Here is an 18,143-nt window from a genome sequence, read left to right on the forward strand (position 1 = left end):
CAGGACATGCTAATAAAGTTCGCACACGTAGCGATTACAAAATTTATTCAAATCCATATAATTGATCCAGATGATAAACGTAGAGGGAGAGTATCGTTGGCCATCAGCCATCTTGCTGCCATCAACACGCATTGTATCCTCATCTCCTCCAAACTACTCTCGAGCAGTAGGTTATGTTTTAAAAAACAGACAAAGTATCAAATACTTAGAAAACCTTGGTAAGTGTTTGTAATAAAAAACATTTATAACACATATATCATATATACCTTCTCCGCCGATGACTTCCCGTGCAATTATTGGTGTCACTTTCAGAGTTCTCAACTCAGCCATGAATGCATGAAAGGTGAACGATTCCTCTCGCACAACATAGCTCATGGCATGATCTTTGTAGTTGGGGGAAGCGAACACAACACCCCATATACCACAATTTTTTTGTCAACCAGTAGTCCCAATCGTGCACCAGGTGCCCATGAATCCGATGCATGGTTTCCAAGTGACTCTCACAAGCAGGTGCTTTCTTCCATCTTCATTGAAAGAAACTCGTCCAAACCTTCGTACTTCCTAATTCTAACTTCTAATATGAATAATGAATCGAGCTCATCAATCATATCATATGCATTGGTGTTGGAAAAATGCACCCACAATTCATAATCCATGGAATAAAGCATGACACATTGGAATACTATGAATAAGTCACGTCGAGTACGATAATCCTCCTTATCTCACGCGCGGAGTCCTTGGGTTTATCTCCGAGTGGTTCTTGTATCTTTAGAGTAAGTAATTTATTTTGAGGCGTTGGTACCAATCAATGAAGTTAGACCCATCAGTTTTAAGTTCCTCATGACGCATAAAAGAGCCAAAATCTACATAAACGTTGGGCTATGACGTGATCTACAAAGATATTTGCAAAGACATTAAGACTAAGTTCATAATGTGAGTTCAAGTTATAATCACATATAAAAGATATCCCACTAATACTATCATCCCTAAGAATATTTCGGCGATTACATGACCCCAATTCACTATACCCTTACTGGACGCGCCACCCATGCTCTTTTGGGTCTTAGGCCCTCCCTCGTGACCTCCAAGTGCTCCAGATGCTTCTCGTGGTGAAATATTTGCGTCCCCGAAATCCTAACTCAAGTTGACTCCGTATAGGTCTCTGAAAGTGGAAAATACACAAAACATGGTTTTCTTGTTCTGCAGAGTTATTACCCAAATGAGGGCTTGTTTGGCACTATATTGTTTATAGGGATTAGTGGGGATAATACCCTAGAGTATTGGGTGAACCCCAACCATCACCCAATCCCCACAAAACCTCATCTCCAATCCACTAGGCAGGGGTAGAGTATTGGGGATTGAGAAAAATACACTAAATTTTGGGGGAAAGTGATGATAAGCGGGGATTAAACTCGCTCAATACTCTAGATCCAAACATACATTTAGAATAAGTGGGGATTTAAAATTTGGTGGGGATTATCCCTCCAAATCCCCGCTAAAACTCTAGAGCCAAACAAGGGCTAAAGGGGATCATTGAAAAATCTCCATAAATCAATATAAAACATGGATATAACATCATATATGTTGCAAATATGTGGGAATATATGTTAATAAAGTACAAAGTTCATGTATGCATTTTACATGCATCAGTGCGCAAGAGAAAACTAGAGAGAGAGAGATGGGAGGCGCATGGAAGAGGAGAGGAATTCTCCTTGTGTTGTGTGTCCTCCTCCCCATGTGCCCTCCCACCTTATATAGGAGGGAGGGGGTGGCCGACCAAGGTGGCCCCGGCTAACCCATGTCCCCATCCTTACCCATTGAGGCGGCGCAGGGGGAGGGGCCCATTAGGGGATGCACCTTTATTTAGTTAATTAAATATATATTAAATATTAACTCATTATAAAATACATATGATATAATTCCCTGCGATCCGAAACACCATTCGGATCACTCCGAACACCCTTCGAATCCCCACGAAACTTTTTCTGTTCTCTATTCTATTTTCTTCGATGTTTTTAATGATACCAAAACCATCTCTAAGTGTCACCGAACCCTTAATTGTGTTACTCTACGATTCGGGAACACTATATACATGATCGAGACGCCTCTTTGATCAATGATCATCAACGGGACATGGATGCCCATAATGACCCATGTGTATTCCACAAATATAATTATGACGTCGAACCATAAATTAACGTTGAGTCCTATTCCTTTTTTTTTACTTTGATACTGGTCTTTTCCGAGTGTGATCGTCGGTATCATTATGCCTAGGTCTATCTCATTACCGACAAGCATATACAATTTGTTCATGTGATATTTCATCCTCATGACCTAGTCATACACTAAGCAGCTTCATCGATGTAGTCTCGCTGAGTGGGCCCAGAGTATCTTTCCATCACGTAGATGAATAAATCCCGATCTTGATACATATATATGCCTTAACATACCACTTTGGAATACATGAGCAACACCTTTATGACCACCCTGTTACGGTGTGACAGTTGATTCAATAAATGCAACCTTCAGTAATAGTGTTTAGATATGATCTCACGATCTAAGGAGTAGGTTACTACGCTTCCATAATTATCGCAACGATGAACTTAGTGACTTGATCGTGTTGCAATACTTATATTGGGTATGTTCATCATATCATTCACCCAATGATATGATCCATTGTCAATTGACATAAATATCCATGATCCGGAAACCTCGATCATCGTATGACCAATGAGCTAGTTCGCACACAGGCTTGCTAGAGACTCTGGTTTGTTACATACCACACATGTATCATTGTTTCTGATGAATATAGTTATAACATGTCATAAAACTTATTACGAACTAACGAGATATAATAATAAATACTCTTTATTATTTGCCTCTAGGGCACTATCTCCAACACTCCCCTCATCTTATATTGGGGGAGGGGCCGCCAAAGGAAGGGAAAGATCCCCTCCCAAGTTTTATCTCCTTAATTTTAGGGACCCCGATCTTATCTCGATTCAATCTTGATATGATCTCGATTTGATCTAGATCATAAAGGGGCATCCACATGGGCCCATGGGGCATGTGGGCCCCCTTCTGGAAATTCTAGAATGTTCCCGATACGATATTTGAAAAACCCCGAACTTTTCCCAAAATCCTAAAATAACATACCATAAATGTTTTCTTTATCTACGGACAATTCCGAAGCTCCTCATGATGTCCTGGATTCAATCTGAGACCCCGAACAATATTCAGTCTCCAACTCATATTTCCGTATCTACCCTAAGAGTCAATGAACCTGAAGTCTGTCACCTTACGGTACACAAATGATGCAGACATGATCGAGACACCTCTCCGATCAATAACCAACAATGAGATCTAGAGATCCGTAATAGCTCCTACATATTCAATAATGATGAAAGGGCGAGGCTCGCTGTTTTCTCTTTTTCGCTAGTTGATCTTTGTGTCAACTCTAGCTGATTCGTGATGTTGCAATAAGTACTTTTGTGATGTGAATAATGCAATAAAGTGGCCACATGGACCATTTTGATGTGTCCCCCATTTTGAAAAAAAAGATGTTGTTGGATTCGTGTACAAATAAAGTTTCTAATTACAAAAAATTATGACATCATTCTCCTTGTTGTATTGATGGTTAAGTGGTTGCGGAGGCGTAATGGTACACAAGAAACTAAGCAAAGTAGTACTCCCTACTCCCTAGCTCCACCCATGGTTACAAGGACATTTGAAGATGTTTTGAACAAGATTGCTTCCATAAACTAGCTCAAGGTTTCATATGAAAGATTTTTATCGATATAATAGTCTTAGGAGAAAAATTGATTATGTATGCTTATAGCCTTAACAAAAAGAAATGTACGGTTGATGTTTTCCAATTTGAGGCTCAAATTTAAATTCCGCTCAGGACCTATGGCCCTGGACAACAGGATTAGGCTTATTCAAAGATGATACAAATGGTCCGAGATCCTCAAAATGAAAATAGAAAATAACAATTTTCGCGGTGTTCTTCATTTGTTTGAATCGCTAGGAAAATTGTGCTATCAACACCGGGTCTGCTTCACAAGGTATGTGAGGAGTCAATACATGTGCACGTCCCAGAACCAGCCAAAGAGACTCCTGATAGAAAACAGTGGACCCGGCCTTCTAAAAACAATTTCCCTCATACGATTAGTATCCCCTAAAATAAATAAATCATATTGCCGCTTGCTAAAAAAAAGAACAGTTAGCATTAGAGCGACTGATTTAGAAAGAACTGAAGTTCATCCATAACGTTCACTTCATAACAGATAAAATTGCTGACAAAATTTTGCTTGATTCCTTTTGCTAAATCAGAGAGGGCAGATCATCATGCGGAACACCAATGTATAATTTGCAGGGACCAGTGCTATATACATAACCATAAACAGGTTACGTAATTAGCCTACATCAGCACCTACTAAGAACACTTCTACTTCAGATTTACAGCAATTATACCCACACAAGCTAATTTACAGTGTCAGATTTCTCCCCTTTCCTATTCTGTGCAGTCTAGTTTTCACTTACAGGGGCTAGCAATGGCACACTACTTTCTGTGGGTGACCCGGGAACAAATGGGACGAATCCGCGACCTCCAAACACCGGTCGCATGAAGGCATTGTCAAACTTGCGCCAATAGTGATGGACTGACCGTGTTGGGCTCGCCAGGAGCATCCGGAGGCTCGTCGGGCGACGTATGGTCACGGCATTCTCGAGATCGGCGTCAGGCCCATCCACACTCACATGTTCAAGGAAAGACTTTGGGCTGGATGGTTCAGAAAGAGCGCTCACTTCCCTGGTGAGGTGCCTCGTTGGAATCAGGAGTCTGATCAATGGCTTAGTCAGTAGCCCAAAGACCTGATGAAAGTAAGAAATCAGATCATACGAAAACAGAGTTGCGTAATTGTTTGCTCTTATTAGTGAAATTGCCTTTGTTGGCATGATTGGAAGGATGTATGCCATTGTCTGGAAGGAAACTTACAATTGTGCTGAAAAGAACAACAATGATTGTACTGGTGATCATGATAGCATTGCTAGGAAGCTGAGTGTGACCTGATTTTGCAAACTGCAAACCATAAAAGTGGCTTGTTAGACAAAGCACGAATGCCAAACAACGTGAATATACATAAGCGGAAATCCAGCCTTCTAAATATACATGCACGCATGCACACTCAGATATCATTTTACATTGGTAACGACTATATTAAATATTTATTTCCATAAAAGGGTTAAACTTAGAAAGATATATGCTTACTATTTCTGTTAGCCAAATGTTCTCAAAATTCCGCAGAACTTTATTTTGTAGTATTTTGAAATTGGTCCTTATAGATATGTGAAAGAAATAATCTATATACTTCAGTCACATGTTACAACTAAATACGTCAACTTCACTAGCATAACAAGAACGCAGGCTGTGCTTGCATAACATGTTTGGGTTATTGGTACATTACTATTATGCAGGTAATACTACACCCATCAACATAAATTGAATGGCAAAGATAGTTAGTTCATCTATTGCTTCAGACATACACACTCATGACTCATGAAACGTAAACTACATACATTGCATGTCAGAACCTGATCGAACGGATATTCCAGGCTTCTAGATGCAGTGAAGCAGTACATGTCAAAATTTCCAGAAGTAAATAAACTATGCTACGACATTTCCTGAATTCATTCATCAATGATCACTGGCGAACTGTGGCTGCCATTGAAGGAGGTGCTGCTTGGGGTAGACTGGGCCGAATTGAGCCACTAGACCAATTATAGTTGACAAATTAATATTTTAATGAACCTGATGGCTACAAAGGCCTTGCTAATATTGTTTTCAGTTTGGAAAGACCGGGCCATGGCCTAGTTTGGTCACCAAGAGGGACTGCCAGTGCCAATGATTGTGGTAGAAATTAACCATGTGGAAGGTAAATAAACAGAGTTCGACATGCGGATTGCACACCCGCATCGATATGTTTTCTCACAAATTTGGTCTGAATTCCCATTTAAGTCAATAGAATTCGTATATCTGTTCCAAATGAGAACGTTCTAATAGAATGAGGTGTTATTAAATACTTAAATTAGCATACACTTAAGTATGATAAAACACGGAGATTGGAAAACTTGATTATGCATTTCAAACCTAAAGCACAAATAGAATGCATCATACACAAGACCTTACCTTATTGTAGGTCAATGCAATGGACACAGCACCTCTCATGAGACCCGACCACCAAATAATAACCTGAATGACCCACATCATGTAAGTCACAAGAGTATTCTTGCAAGTGGACATAATACACTAAGATGTTGCTAAGTAAGACACTCACTTGCTGCCTAACAGAGATCTTCTCGCTTGGAGTTTTTTGGTTAAATTGGACAGATAGGATAGTGGGAAAACAAAAGCAGCTCTTGCAACTAGCACCAAGGCCAAAATAACGGAGCTCAGGGCAACTGATTTCATTGGGCTGCATAGCATAGAGAATGTGTTACATAACTCATAACCGTCTGTGGATTTGAACTACAAGTACGTTATCACATGCAGATAGAAAACATACCTATATGTTTCACTAACAATCTTCCACTTTTCTATATCCAGCGCATCCATGCCAACGTAGAGAAAGAGGAAAGTCTCAGAAATGAACGACAATGTGGCGAAGGCATGCCTGTTGTCAAATACAATCGCGTAAGCATCATGGAAGTTCAGATGTCGAATGATGGGAGTCACATGTATCCCTGATAGAAACCACGCAGATACTTACTTGGTTGTGACCCTGGAACTTTCTGTTACATTGTGCCAGGTATAGTGCGACATTAGGATACCACAGAAGAAAACTGTGAGAATACCACTCAAATCAAGCAACTGCCACAAAAAGCAACCAGGAAGTATCAATTAGAGCTAGCTGATAGTGCTGAATCATTTACTCTCTGTGTCCCATAATATAAGATGTTATTACAACAAATATACTTGTATATTGGTTGTAATAACATCTTATATTATAAGACGGAGGGAGTAGTATCTATGTGATGTTAATAGTGTCAGGTGCTTACTTCAGCCAGCATGTAAGATAAATAAGCCATGAGCATCATAATAGCAACTTCACGATCAGTGGAGTGCCTGAAAGGAATGCCAAATTAGAGGGACAAGTCTTGGAAGCGAATTGGAAAGTTACAAACTGTATTGTAATTGGTGACACGGATAAGCAAATTAGAGTACCAACCTGCCAAAGTAGAGTTTTTTGATTACATAAGCACTGAGAAGTCCAGTCTGCAGACGTGACATAAATCCAGTAAGAGAAGAGAACATAGCTTTCAAAAAAATGTGGGAACATGACAGAACTTACAGCTACTCCAAGGAAGGTGCTGGCGCCAAACAGATAAAGGAAGTTTCCAATAAATTGAAAGAATTTGAGGGTACTGAGATCTCCAAGATCAAAGTTCTGGATTGCATTGAACAACACAACTGAGGTTGCATCGTTGACGACACCTTCACCAAAGACCAAACTGTAGAGGAAGGGTGTCTCGTCTTGGCTTAACACCTGCAAGGTGCATACAGAGTCCGTCGCCGAGAATATTGCCCCGAGCGCTGAAGAAGTGAACACGCACAAGGAGTCAAAAGCAAGAACCACAAGAAGGTTATCGAAATTCTTAATAGCCATGTCAATTGAAAAGCTTGTACTCCAGGATGAATAACTGACCGAGATAGTCTCCAAGCTCAAGGGCACCTAAGTTCAGCCTTGATATTAGCCCCAGCGCACCTGCGACAGATTGTACCAGTGAGACAGGCGAGCGCAAATCAGCATGCTAAGTAGATTTTTAATTTGAAGAGGGAGAGAATTTACCGAGGGATATTATGCTGAAGGAGATGAGGGTCCCAACTACAGCAAACAATGTAATAGTCATGAAGTTGCGGAAGAACTGCTTCTTCTTCACTTGGAACCTGGTCAGGGGGTTGGGGGAAAAAAGGAATTGTGAGTAATGCAACACTTAGCTCCTTGAGCAAAACTTCTTTCAGTTATGTACTTGGGAAATTAGTTTTTAGTATCACTATCACCCTTGATTGCTGCTCTAATTTTTTTTTGGCATATACTAGAAAGTAGATTTTATTCAGCAGACTATTTCTAGCATCTTAGTTAACAGAATCAATCTGCAACGAAGAAGTGATAATATGGCATGCATTGGTCCGTCCTAAAATTAGAAAACAGCTATGAAAAAGCCAGCTCCTTGAGCAAAATATATGAGGTATGTACTAGGAGAGTTATTTAGTGTCACTATCACCCTTCCTTGATGGTCTAAAAAAGGGTTGTTAGGTTCAATTATTAGAGAGAGTACTACTCCGGTATGTATGCATGAGACGATTTCCACAACCTTAACAGAGTCAATTTAAAGCAAGAAAAAGTGATAACATGACATGCATCAGAAAACAGCTGCCTTGATTACAATTTCGCTCGGAGAAAGATTCCCAGTAATGATCATGTATGTTTTTCAATAAAGAATGATCATGTAGAGAAAAGAAAAAAAACAGCATAACAATATAATCTGCATACCCAGCATTGAAAATGATTGGCGGTAGGAGGTAGATGAAGAATAGATCCTCGCTGAAGACTAGTATGTGCGACTGCTTCCCGCTTGAGGCGAGCAGGATGACGGTGCCGGTGCCGAGCCCCTGCAACCCCGGCCACAGTAAAATCACCGGTCATCTAAACGAAGCAACAACACATACACAAAAGACAGAGAAGTCATAATATAGCTAGGGGAGGGACTCACAATGAGTAGCGCGGTGGTTGACTCGTTCATCCATCGGTTCTCCTCGAGGAGGTGTCCGACGACGATGCAGACGCACATGAGCGCGACGAAGAGCCCCACGGCGGCGATCGAGCCGTAGTCCGCCGGCGGGTCGCCGAACCCCAGCCCCGTCGCCGCCAGCCCCATCATCTCTTCAAAGGAAGAAAACAGATCGCTTGGCTTGGACGGCAACCCCAGACCCCAAGTGGAATCAATTGGACATGGAGAGGCTTCGCTTCCACGGCAAGAGAAGAGAGGCGCGGAGCAGAGCTAGGCCGGCGTCAGCCTTCGTGCCTAAGGCAGGCAGGAAGGCAGGTCGTCGGAGGAAAAAGTCTGGCGACAGCGACGGCGCTCGGACGGGAGTACTCGGGGGAGGGGAATCGAAGGAAGGAAGGAAATTTGTTGGCTTTTATCGGCCGGTCGATGGCGCGAGGCCCGCCACGTGCGTACGGCGGATGAACTCCTCTAGGACTACGGTTGGGGGAACAGACGAGAGATATTTCAGTTTGAAGTGACGGTGGCGCCAGGGGAGTGGGCCCCACCAGGAGTCTACTGCCCGTCTACTGGCCGGCGGCATCTAATCTAATGCTCCCGGGCCCACCGGTCAGTGCGTCGCGGGGAGCCATCTCGTATCGTCCCCTCCACCTCGCCGGAGGTGGAGGTGGAGGTGGAGGCGGATCATCCGCAGATGGTTTGGTTGGTGGCTTCGTACGACCTGATTTCACCATGGACCGCCGGATCTTTTCCTCTTCGATCTGAATCTGGGTTATTTGTACTCACACATGCTTCGCATCCTGAATCCTGATCTTGCGATGCGCAGGTGGGAAAGCTTCTTGTGGGCTGGAATCATCTGGATACTGGATCCTGGATCCATCCATCAGAGGTACTACTATGCTCCAGTACTAGTATATCATACTACTAGGATGCGCATTGCCCACTGGCACCTGTCTTTCGTTTTTCTTCTGCTAAATGGACCACTGCCCTGCCATTTTTTTCTCTGCTAACGATCCACTGCTCTGTCATTTTCTGCCAATAATATAGACATGGTCAGCCAATGCTTACTGGACCGCCGATGACTACACTAGAGCTACTTGGCTCATAATAAGCACAAGTGGAACAAGATTAAACAACACAAGGCATGTACTGTAATATACTGCTACTCAATTTGCATGCTAGCAAAACGTACTTCACATGGGCAGGCTGCTATTGCATTAGTCCAAGCCCCTGTTTCTCTGGTATTGACATTCAGCTACTCCTACCTTAGTGATGCTGCGATTAACATGGGTGTGCAAGCTGCCACCTACCCATTCATGTTAGCACGCAGCGATGAGTACTCTCTCCGTTGGTCACAGTGTTTTAGCTTGTTGCAGATTCATCTATTTCGTTATGTCTCCGCTCTATTTTTAGTATATAGATTCACTCATTATGGTGTGTATATACTTCACTTTGAAATGTCTCAAACGTATTATATTTGTGGACGGAGGGAGTATGAGTGAGGCTTGATTTTCAGATCTTGATTCGGAACTACTTTGCTTATTAGTCCACTGTATTGCATCGGCCACCATCCTTCTTGTTCTCTCTGGCAGCCTGGATGTCAAGTGCCAGCAGATATGTCCCTCTGCATACTTCCACTCTGTCCTCTTCACAATACCAAAAAGGCCTCATATACTTGGACCCCCTTTCTTTCCTTTTTTTTTTTTGAAACTCTCAACACGATAATTGCATCAGAATCAGAGGCCCATCTATATTTGGAACAAGAAAAGAAGGAACAACCCCTGCTGTACAGTTTAGCACCAAGGCCCACATAAATTTTTTCTCTACTACCAGCTTAGTACTCTCTAACCTAAAACAGATAGCCTCTAAATTTTGGTTAACTATATTCTGTACTCTTATGGTTACAGTTCCCAGTTGCATGTACTTGTCTTGTGTGGGAAGCAAAAGGGATGCTATCACATCTTTCACTCATGGAGCATTCTTACTGATGGCATATTCTTAACTTGCAGTTTACAAGTTCTCTTGAAAGTTGAAACTTAAATACATCACAACTACCAACTAAGGTATGCAGTTCCAGAGAAAGAGTAGCGACAGTGAAAAGTGTGCAGTAAATTGAGGTATAGCTAAGTTTCAAGGTAGTAAGTACGAATTCCTCACCTCAGCTCTTTGGTAAATCAACAGATGACCAATTATTCAGTTCTGTCATCAGCAGGAAATTAGGACCATAGTGTAATTCATGCAAATCTTGCAAAAAACTTGCAGCCTATCTGTTTGCTAAGCCTCTACCAAACCACTACATAAGTGATGGTGCACGCTATTTTTCCATTTCAAAATTACAAATGCAAAGAGCAATCAAAGGATTTGGACAAATAATTTAGACGTGGTCAGTGAATGCTTACTGAAGCGCTGATGTTTAGACTAGAGTTACTTGCCTGATAATAAGCACAAGTGGAACAAGATTAAAGATCAGACACATAATATACTACTACTCAGTTTGCCTGCTAGGAAAACATAGTTAACATGGGCAGGCTGCTGCTGCATTAATCCAAGCACTATTTCTCCGGTATTGGCTTCAGCTACCTACTTATGCTGCGATTAACATGGGCGCGTTAGCTTCCACCTACTCATGTTAGTAGGTAGTGATGAGTATGAGTGATGCTTGATTTTCAGATCATGATTCACAATTACTTAGCTGATTAGTCAACCGTATTGGCTGGACCATCATTTTTTCTCTGCTCTCTGGCAGCCTGCATGTCAAGTGCCAACAGATATGTTCCTCTGCATACTTCCACTCTGTCCTCTTCAGAATACCCAAAGGACCTCATATGTTTAGACGATAAAAAATAGTAACAAGTTATGAGCCGATTCTGATTCGACCCCCTTTCTTTTCTGTTTTTTTTAGCTCCCAACTTGATAAATGCATCACAATCAGGGTGTACTTTCTTTGCTGAGTGCTGCTTTTCTTAAGGGCCAGAGGCCCAATTATTATTGTAAGAAGAAAAGAAGAAAGAACCCCTGTACAGTTTAGCCCCAATATCCATATACCCATTTCTCTAGTAACAGCTTAGGTTTTATACTAGTCTCTCTTCTCCCCCCCAAAATAGTTACACTACTCTCTAAGTTTTGGTCAGTTAGATTGTGTACTCTTACGGTTAGATTGTATGTGAGATGCTGCAGTTATGGTTCCAAGTTTCCTGCACTTGTCTTGTGTGGGGAGCGAAAAAGATGCTTTCACATCTTTTACTGATGGAATATTCTTAACTTGGAATTTAGCTCTTCTCTTGAAAGTTGAAACACTAAGGTATGCAGTTTCATACAATTAGGGGTGACATCAAAAACTTTGCAGTAACTTGAATTATAGCTAAGTTTCAAGATAACTAATTGACCATCTCAGCTCTTTTGGTAAATTAACAGATGTCCAATTATTCAGTTCTGGCATCAATATGAAATTCAGATCCTAGGATAGTTCATGCAATCTTGAAAAAAGCTTGTACATTGAATCAATCCTGCCTATCTTCAAAGCCTCTACCAGAATACTATATCAGTGATGATGCATTTTTTTTCCTTTTCAAAGTTACAAATCCACAGACCAATCAAAGGAATTGGTCAAATCCAATTACAATTCCATTTACTATATCCCTCACACCCTTCGGCCCTTCCAATCCAAACCAAAAACCAGTAAAGGAAGGGCCCTCCAGTAGTTACCGTAATCACAGATCTATGAAGCTAGCACAAACAAACTATCAAAGCGATGTAAAACCCCAATCATCTTTCCAAAACATTTCACTACCAAACAAGAAGTCAAAATCAGAGCTATTCAATCTGTATTTTGTGAGTTCAGGTTAAACACGACATCCTTCTCCTGTGCTGATGTAGGGGGGCTCTCTGCACCGGCCTGGAAATAAAACTTTCCCTTCGTTGAGGCGCTGACGCTGCCGTTGAATCAATGCTGTTACTGCTTATGTTGATCTGATCAGATTTTACTGACAAGTACTTCAACTTAGACACACCGGATGAGAATGCCGCTGACCTAGCCTTCGATGCATTCTTGCAGCTGGAGTGGCTGAGCGATTGGCTCCCGCGGAGCTCAGCTGGATATCTGTTTACTGATTTTGTCAGCCTTGGTTTACTGACAGAATGGCTTGCTATGCCATGTCTTTGCCGGCTGCACTCGGTTGGGGACATGAAGTGAGGAACTGAGCCACGAGACACCCTGGTTTTGGCCTTTTCGGTTGCCCGAGGGCTGTCTGTAGCATCAATGTGCCCTACCACCAGAGTGCTTCTCGGCGACCCCTTCTCATCGCAGAGAGCCTGACAGACAGATGGAGAGACCTTCTTCCTCTCTTCAAGTGAGACCTCAGAGCTACTTATTTCTTCACTGAGATCCTTGAGCTCGTGCTCAGTGTCACATATTTCCTTCTCAAGCTCTGAGAGCCGCTTCTGCTTAAGCATATTCAAGTCCTACATCAAGAAAACAAATACCTACACATGTAAAGTAGGAACTTTGATCAAGGTGATCACAGTTTTTCATTAATTTTTCTTACCTCTGAAAGCTCTCTGCAGGATTCTATCAACCTTGCTCTTTTTGCGAAGCCCAGTGAGCAGATGGTCTCGCCGACATCATCCTTAGAAGGACTGATATGCACTACCATCAGAAATTTTGAACCACCACCTGTAACATATCAACATAAACCATATAGGTTTACATTACATTACATTTGTTTGTAACTTTGATGTTTCAAATTGGACTGAGCAATTTCTCTTACCAAGAGAATCACTGAGAATTTGGGTGAGCTTGCTGTTTCTGCAGAGTTTGAAAATTAAAATAAGGTAAGCATAAACACTTCTGAGATAACTTTAAACGTTGGGATGTATCTGTCTGGATGAAGATGCATTGGTCAGTTTACCTGTAAGGAACATGACTTCTCTTCCGTCTTAGTGCAGCAATGACATCTCCAAGGGCTGATAGAGAGAGGTTTATGGCCTTACCTTCATCCATTGTCAACCCAGACGCACCAGTCTTTAGCAACCGCTCACTGCCACCAAGATCGACGAGCCAAAGCTTGCTGACTTCTTCAGTGACACCTCCAGATCTTCTTATGGTAATTCTTGTCAAGCTACACACAGACACAGCTAAGGCACATAAAATTGGGTACTGTTCAAGTTACCATACTGCAGAAACTGAAACTCTGTAGCTGGAACGGCTCATCAACCCACCAGTGTGATCGGCTCGAAACATCGTTGACATTTGTCCAGGATGTTGATCGGGATCGCCGCCCTCTGCAATACCACTGGTTGGCTTTCTTGATGTCTGGCATCGCAACATCGGTGAGCCCCTCAACTTCGACGGCACCACTTTTAGTTGCTAGAATGCTGAGATTACTGAAAAACTCAAAAACACACGAACATTTGCACTTTGTCAATTGATGGTCTTACTAGAGAATTTACAGGTGAATTGATGGGTCTTTACCACGTTGTATTGCATTCTGTGGACCTGAAGAGATGCTGCCTTGGTGCCAACAAGTCCCTGAGACTTCCCATGTAGAGCTCAAGCATGCTTATGGAGAAAGAATATGTGGATGAACTATCTTGAGAAGCATGCGAAAACAGTTCTTGTATCGCTCGAGGCACGACGCCAAGGTTATCGTTAGTTCCTTCCTGCATGCAGTTTGGAAGGAAAGGTAAGATGGAATAAATATAATGTCTTCACTCTTCATTTCAGTTGAAACATGACATAGGAGGCACCAACTGACCATTGTATAGGTCTTTCCTGTCCCAGTTTGGCCAAAAGCAAGGATGCAGACGTTGTGCCCATCAAGTGCAGATCTGATGATTGGCTTTACCTCATGGAAGACATCATCTGCAGCATGAACACCGTTGAAATGAGTTATACTTTAAGAATATGAGCACTGGAATTTTGGAAAGGCAGTGAAGCAAGATGAACCTTGCGTTGACTCCTGATCAAACACCCTATCAACACTGAAATCTTTCTTGACGCCCACTGCTCGCACTGTGATCTTCTCTTGTTCAACAGTAATTGGTGATTTGATCTTGAAGTTGCTGGTTGAGATTAACGGCCGGACCCGGCAGAACACCCTGATACTTCCTGAATTGTAGCCAAACTCAGCTCATTGGACTCTCAAGGAATAATAATAGCTCTATGCTGTGGAGAACACCAACTTCTATCTTGTATCAAAGGCAGTACCTTTCAGGTCTATGAGTTTGTCCAGCGCCTCTCGCCTTCTCCGGTTGAGATGTCTATGCCTTGATCTCATAGCCGAAATCTCCTCTGAAACAACATTGGGCCAAAAGAATTATATTCTGTTTTTTCTGTTTCGATAAACCGCCACATGAACTTAATACACAAGAGAGTGGTGTTTGTCTGAACCTTGCAGAGTTGACATGTCCTTGTCATGGCCAAGTAAGATTTCACCGTTGGGGACATCCAAGCCCAGGTTCTCCAGCGGCAGCATCACATGACCCCCCATGGTCTCCTTCTCCATGCAAAGAAACAAGATCTCGTTCTTCCTTCCTCAGAGAAGCTTCGTCTGCCTCATATCAAGAGAGGAACTGGAAGAGGAACCAAAATATCAGCTTATCTGTGTGGACTGTGGAGGAATCTGAAACAACTCAATCCAAGCAAAGAATGACAAGAGCAGAGGGAATATATTCCAAACACTTTTTCAATGATTAGCCCTATGCAGGGCCGGAAGACATCAATATGTGTACTTCAAAGAGAATATACACATCTGAAGAACAATACATAATTTCTCCAGTACCTTATGAATTATGATTGTTGAACCTAGAGCTCCTCTTGGACCTAAACCTCTTCCCCTAAACAGCTTCTGCAGCACAACAGAGAAGAGTATGTTGGTAAATATGGACAAAAAGAACACAAGAAAGGTCAGCAGTACAACAGAATTTAATTTAGTACCTTGAGGAGAATCTGCTACTGCTTGCTGTTCTTCCTCTTGACCCAGTGCCAGAGTAAGGACAGATATGAGGAGGGAAGAGTGAGCCAAGGGGACAACCTCTCAGTACAATGCAGCTCAAGACTTTTGGTCCTGATCTTTCTTGGATCTTGATGCCTAAAAGTTGTGTTGTAGCTAGCAGCAATTGCCAAAGATCAAAGCTGCATGCAGCACATGGCTGTGGAAGAAGGAAGAATCCTACCTATCCAAAGCCACATGCATGCTCTAGCTTTATTCCACTCAAGAACAGCACACAAGCAAGCTAAGCTATACACCAGAAAGTGCTTCACACCACACTGGAAAGGGAAAGCCTCACAAAGGGGCTCTTTCCAAGATCACCCAAGGGAGGTAAAAACCATATTTCAGAGCAAGAAATCCATCAATGAACAGTTGCACAAAGATGGAGAGAGAGAGAGAGAGAGAGAGAGATGATAGTCCAGTTAAGGAGACAGTTAGGTGGCGTGGAGGGGCCTGGATTTAGAATATCGAGGGTAGGAAATGGTGTGATCAAACAGCCCCCGCACTACTCGCTGGAAAACAAATGGGGAAGAGGTGGTGGCCGGATTGTTTGTGGTGTCAGCTTTTGAAGGCCATAGCTGTGTTGTCCCTGCTGCTAGATCTTTAATTGTTGGCAGCTCTCATTTTTATGAAGATGTTTTGCTGTTGAATTAGGCTGCTGGCAACAGTTAATGAGTTTGCTGGAGGTTGACCAATGGTGTTATTTTTTTTTAGAGAGAGACAGAAAATTTGTCCTTTTAAATAATTATTATGCAAGAATAAAGTGCAGAATAATTTACATGAGGACAGCCAAATCTTATTCTAGGACACACCAGGTCAATTTGTGCCTTCTCCAAATCTTATAAATTGATACTATCTTGGAAGTTTGTTGGTCTTGGTACTTTGTTTTAATGTTAAAAAATATTGGTCACAAAGAAGGCCTAATTTTTAATTGGAAGACTATTCTAACTTCTTTTAATACGAAAATGCTATACTAATATCAGATTATAACCTTTTTTTTTTGGAAAATTGAGTACTTGGTAGTATTGAGGCTAGACTTTTACAGCCTTTATGTTGGGCAAATAAGCTGCCTTACTGCCCATTGCAACGTCTCACTTGGAAATTGAAGCCAAAAATTTATGCAGCATATTTAATTGCCGCAGAAAATCCATGTCCTAGTATAAAGTATTCTGGTTTTGTGTACTCCATTGACAAATGATAGTATGAGTAGATGGTCCCATGATTTGACTGCAGAAACACTCTGCAAAACTGCAAATAGTCCCAAAGTTCATTCAATTGTAGGGGTGCTAGCAAACAGGGGAGTGAGTAGATCTCTTTACCCAAGAAAATTCTACTGCACGTTGCAGAGTTCTTCCTCCCTAGAAAATCTTAACTGATGTTTCTAAGAAAGACCGATGAGCAAACAAGGTTCAGGTTTATTTTTGTCTGTCCGAAACACTAAATTTTTCTTTTGAATTAGACAGGTTAACGTTTTTTATGAAAATCTTGTGTTCCAAACGGGCCCTTTTGCTATGTTAATAGTAGTACTAACAAAAAGTAGCTAGCAATGACATCCTATGCTAATTGATAGCCTTCATATTTTCTAATCGGAGAAGACCTCATGGAGCACAGTTGTATGAGAAGCGTGGAGTAAGGAACAGACGACATATGACAATTGGGAGAACCCTCCTCCTCAAAGTCCTCACATTCAAGAAAAGCTCCAATGATCTGGACGTCATCTTGCCAAGCCAATGCTACTAGGCTAGTACTTCAACTCCACTCACCCTCTCCATCTCAAAACCAAAATACACATCAAGGAGTTAAAAACAAAATGACACCATAATCAGTTTTCTCATCACAGTTTTGGTAGCCAGTCATGTCATGAAGAGCACACATCCACTGTCGGATATGAAATCGATCTTATCCATGGCTTCTTGGATTCTTGCAACAATACGATTCTGAGGTACGTCTCTTTTATCCATCTCGTATTCTTCTTCTCCTGTCTCTTCTGAAATATACCTTTGAAAGAAGGGAAAATAATTATTGGATGGGAATATTCTCTTAAGTATCTTTATTTAGCACCACTCCAACACATTATATTCACGCTTAACTGCTAGCGTCACCTAACATTGTGCTTGCCCACAATAATAAAAGATTAAGATGCAGATTGCATCTCCTGTGTAAAAGATGGGATGTGGCTTACATGCTAGTGGACGCGAATAAAATACAGGTTATGCCTGCTCCTAACCCAGATAGGTCCAAGGTTTCAACTGATCTGGATAGACCAAAACTAAGTACTAATTAATTATACATAAAAATTACGGATGATGCCAAAGTTTCAACTCATCTTTTATCATCCCAATTTCCCGATTGCATTGGATACCAAGTGCA

At 41.7% G+C, this 18,143-nt stretch overlaps 1 protein-coding gene, 1 long non-coding RNA gene and 1 pseudogene across 3 annotated transcripts; 1 reads left to right on the plus strand and 2 right to left on the minus strand.

The window, feature by feature from the left end:
* Positions 1 to 4,292: 4,292 nt before the first annotated feature.
* On the minus strand, positions 4,293 to 9,205 carry LOC124703073 (annotated as a pseudogene).
* Positions 9,206 to 12,310: 3,105 nt separating this feature from the next.
* On the minus strand, positions 12,311 to 16,240 carry LOC124703074 (kinesin-like protein KIN-14O). 2 transcript variants are annotated; one of them, XM_047235284.1, is made up of 12 exons: positions 15,719 to 16,240; positions 15,564 to 15,629; positions 15,173 to 15,354; positions 14,990 to 15,073; positions 14,729 to 14,890; positions 14,538 to 14,644; positions 14,258 to 14,442; positions 14,002 to 14,166; positions 13,692 to 13,901; positions 13,551 to 13,588; positions 13,329 to 13,456; positions 12,311 to 13,245 (listed from the first exon to the last, which is right to left on the minus strand). In XM_047235284.1, exons 3-12 carry the CDS (start codon positions 15,285 to 15,287, stop codon positions 12,622 to 12,624), a joined length of 1,818 nt encoding a protein of 605 aa, XP_047091240.1. In that variant the 5' UTR covers positions 15,288 to 15,354; positions 15,564 to 15,629; positions 15,719 to 16,240; the 3' UTR covers positions 12,311 to 12,621. The 2 variants fall into 2 exon arrangements, with proteins under 2 accessions (XP_047091240.1, XP_047091239.1); XM_047235283.1 differs by having other exon boundaries at positions 14,255 to 14,442.
* LOC124703075 lies at positions 13,202 to 14,459 on the plus strand. Its single transcript, XR_007002921.1, has 3 exons — positions 13,202 to 13,614; positions 13,729 to 14,112; positions 14,235 to 14,459. It is a non-coding gene; the product is annotated as an uncharacterized LOC124703075 (long non-coding RNA).
* Positions 16,241 to 18,143: the final 1,903 nt, after the last annotated feature.

The sequence above is a fragment of the Lolium rigidum genome, chromosome 3, assembly GCF_022539505.1.
Source record: "Lolium rigidum isolate FL_2022 chromosome 3, APGP_CSIRO_Lrig_0.1, whole genome shotgun sequence".
Taxonomy (NCBI): Eukaryota; Viridiplantae; Streptophyta; class Magnoliopsida; order Poales; family Poaceae; genus Lolium; species Lolium rigidum.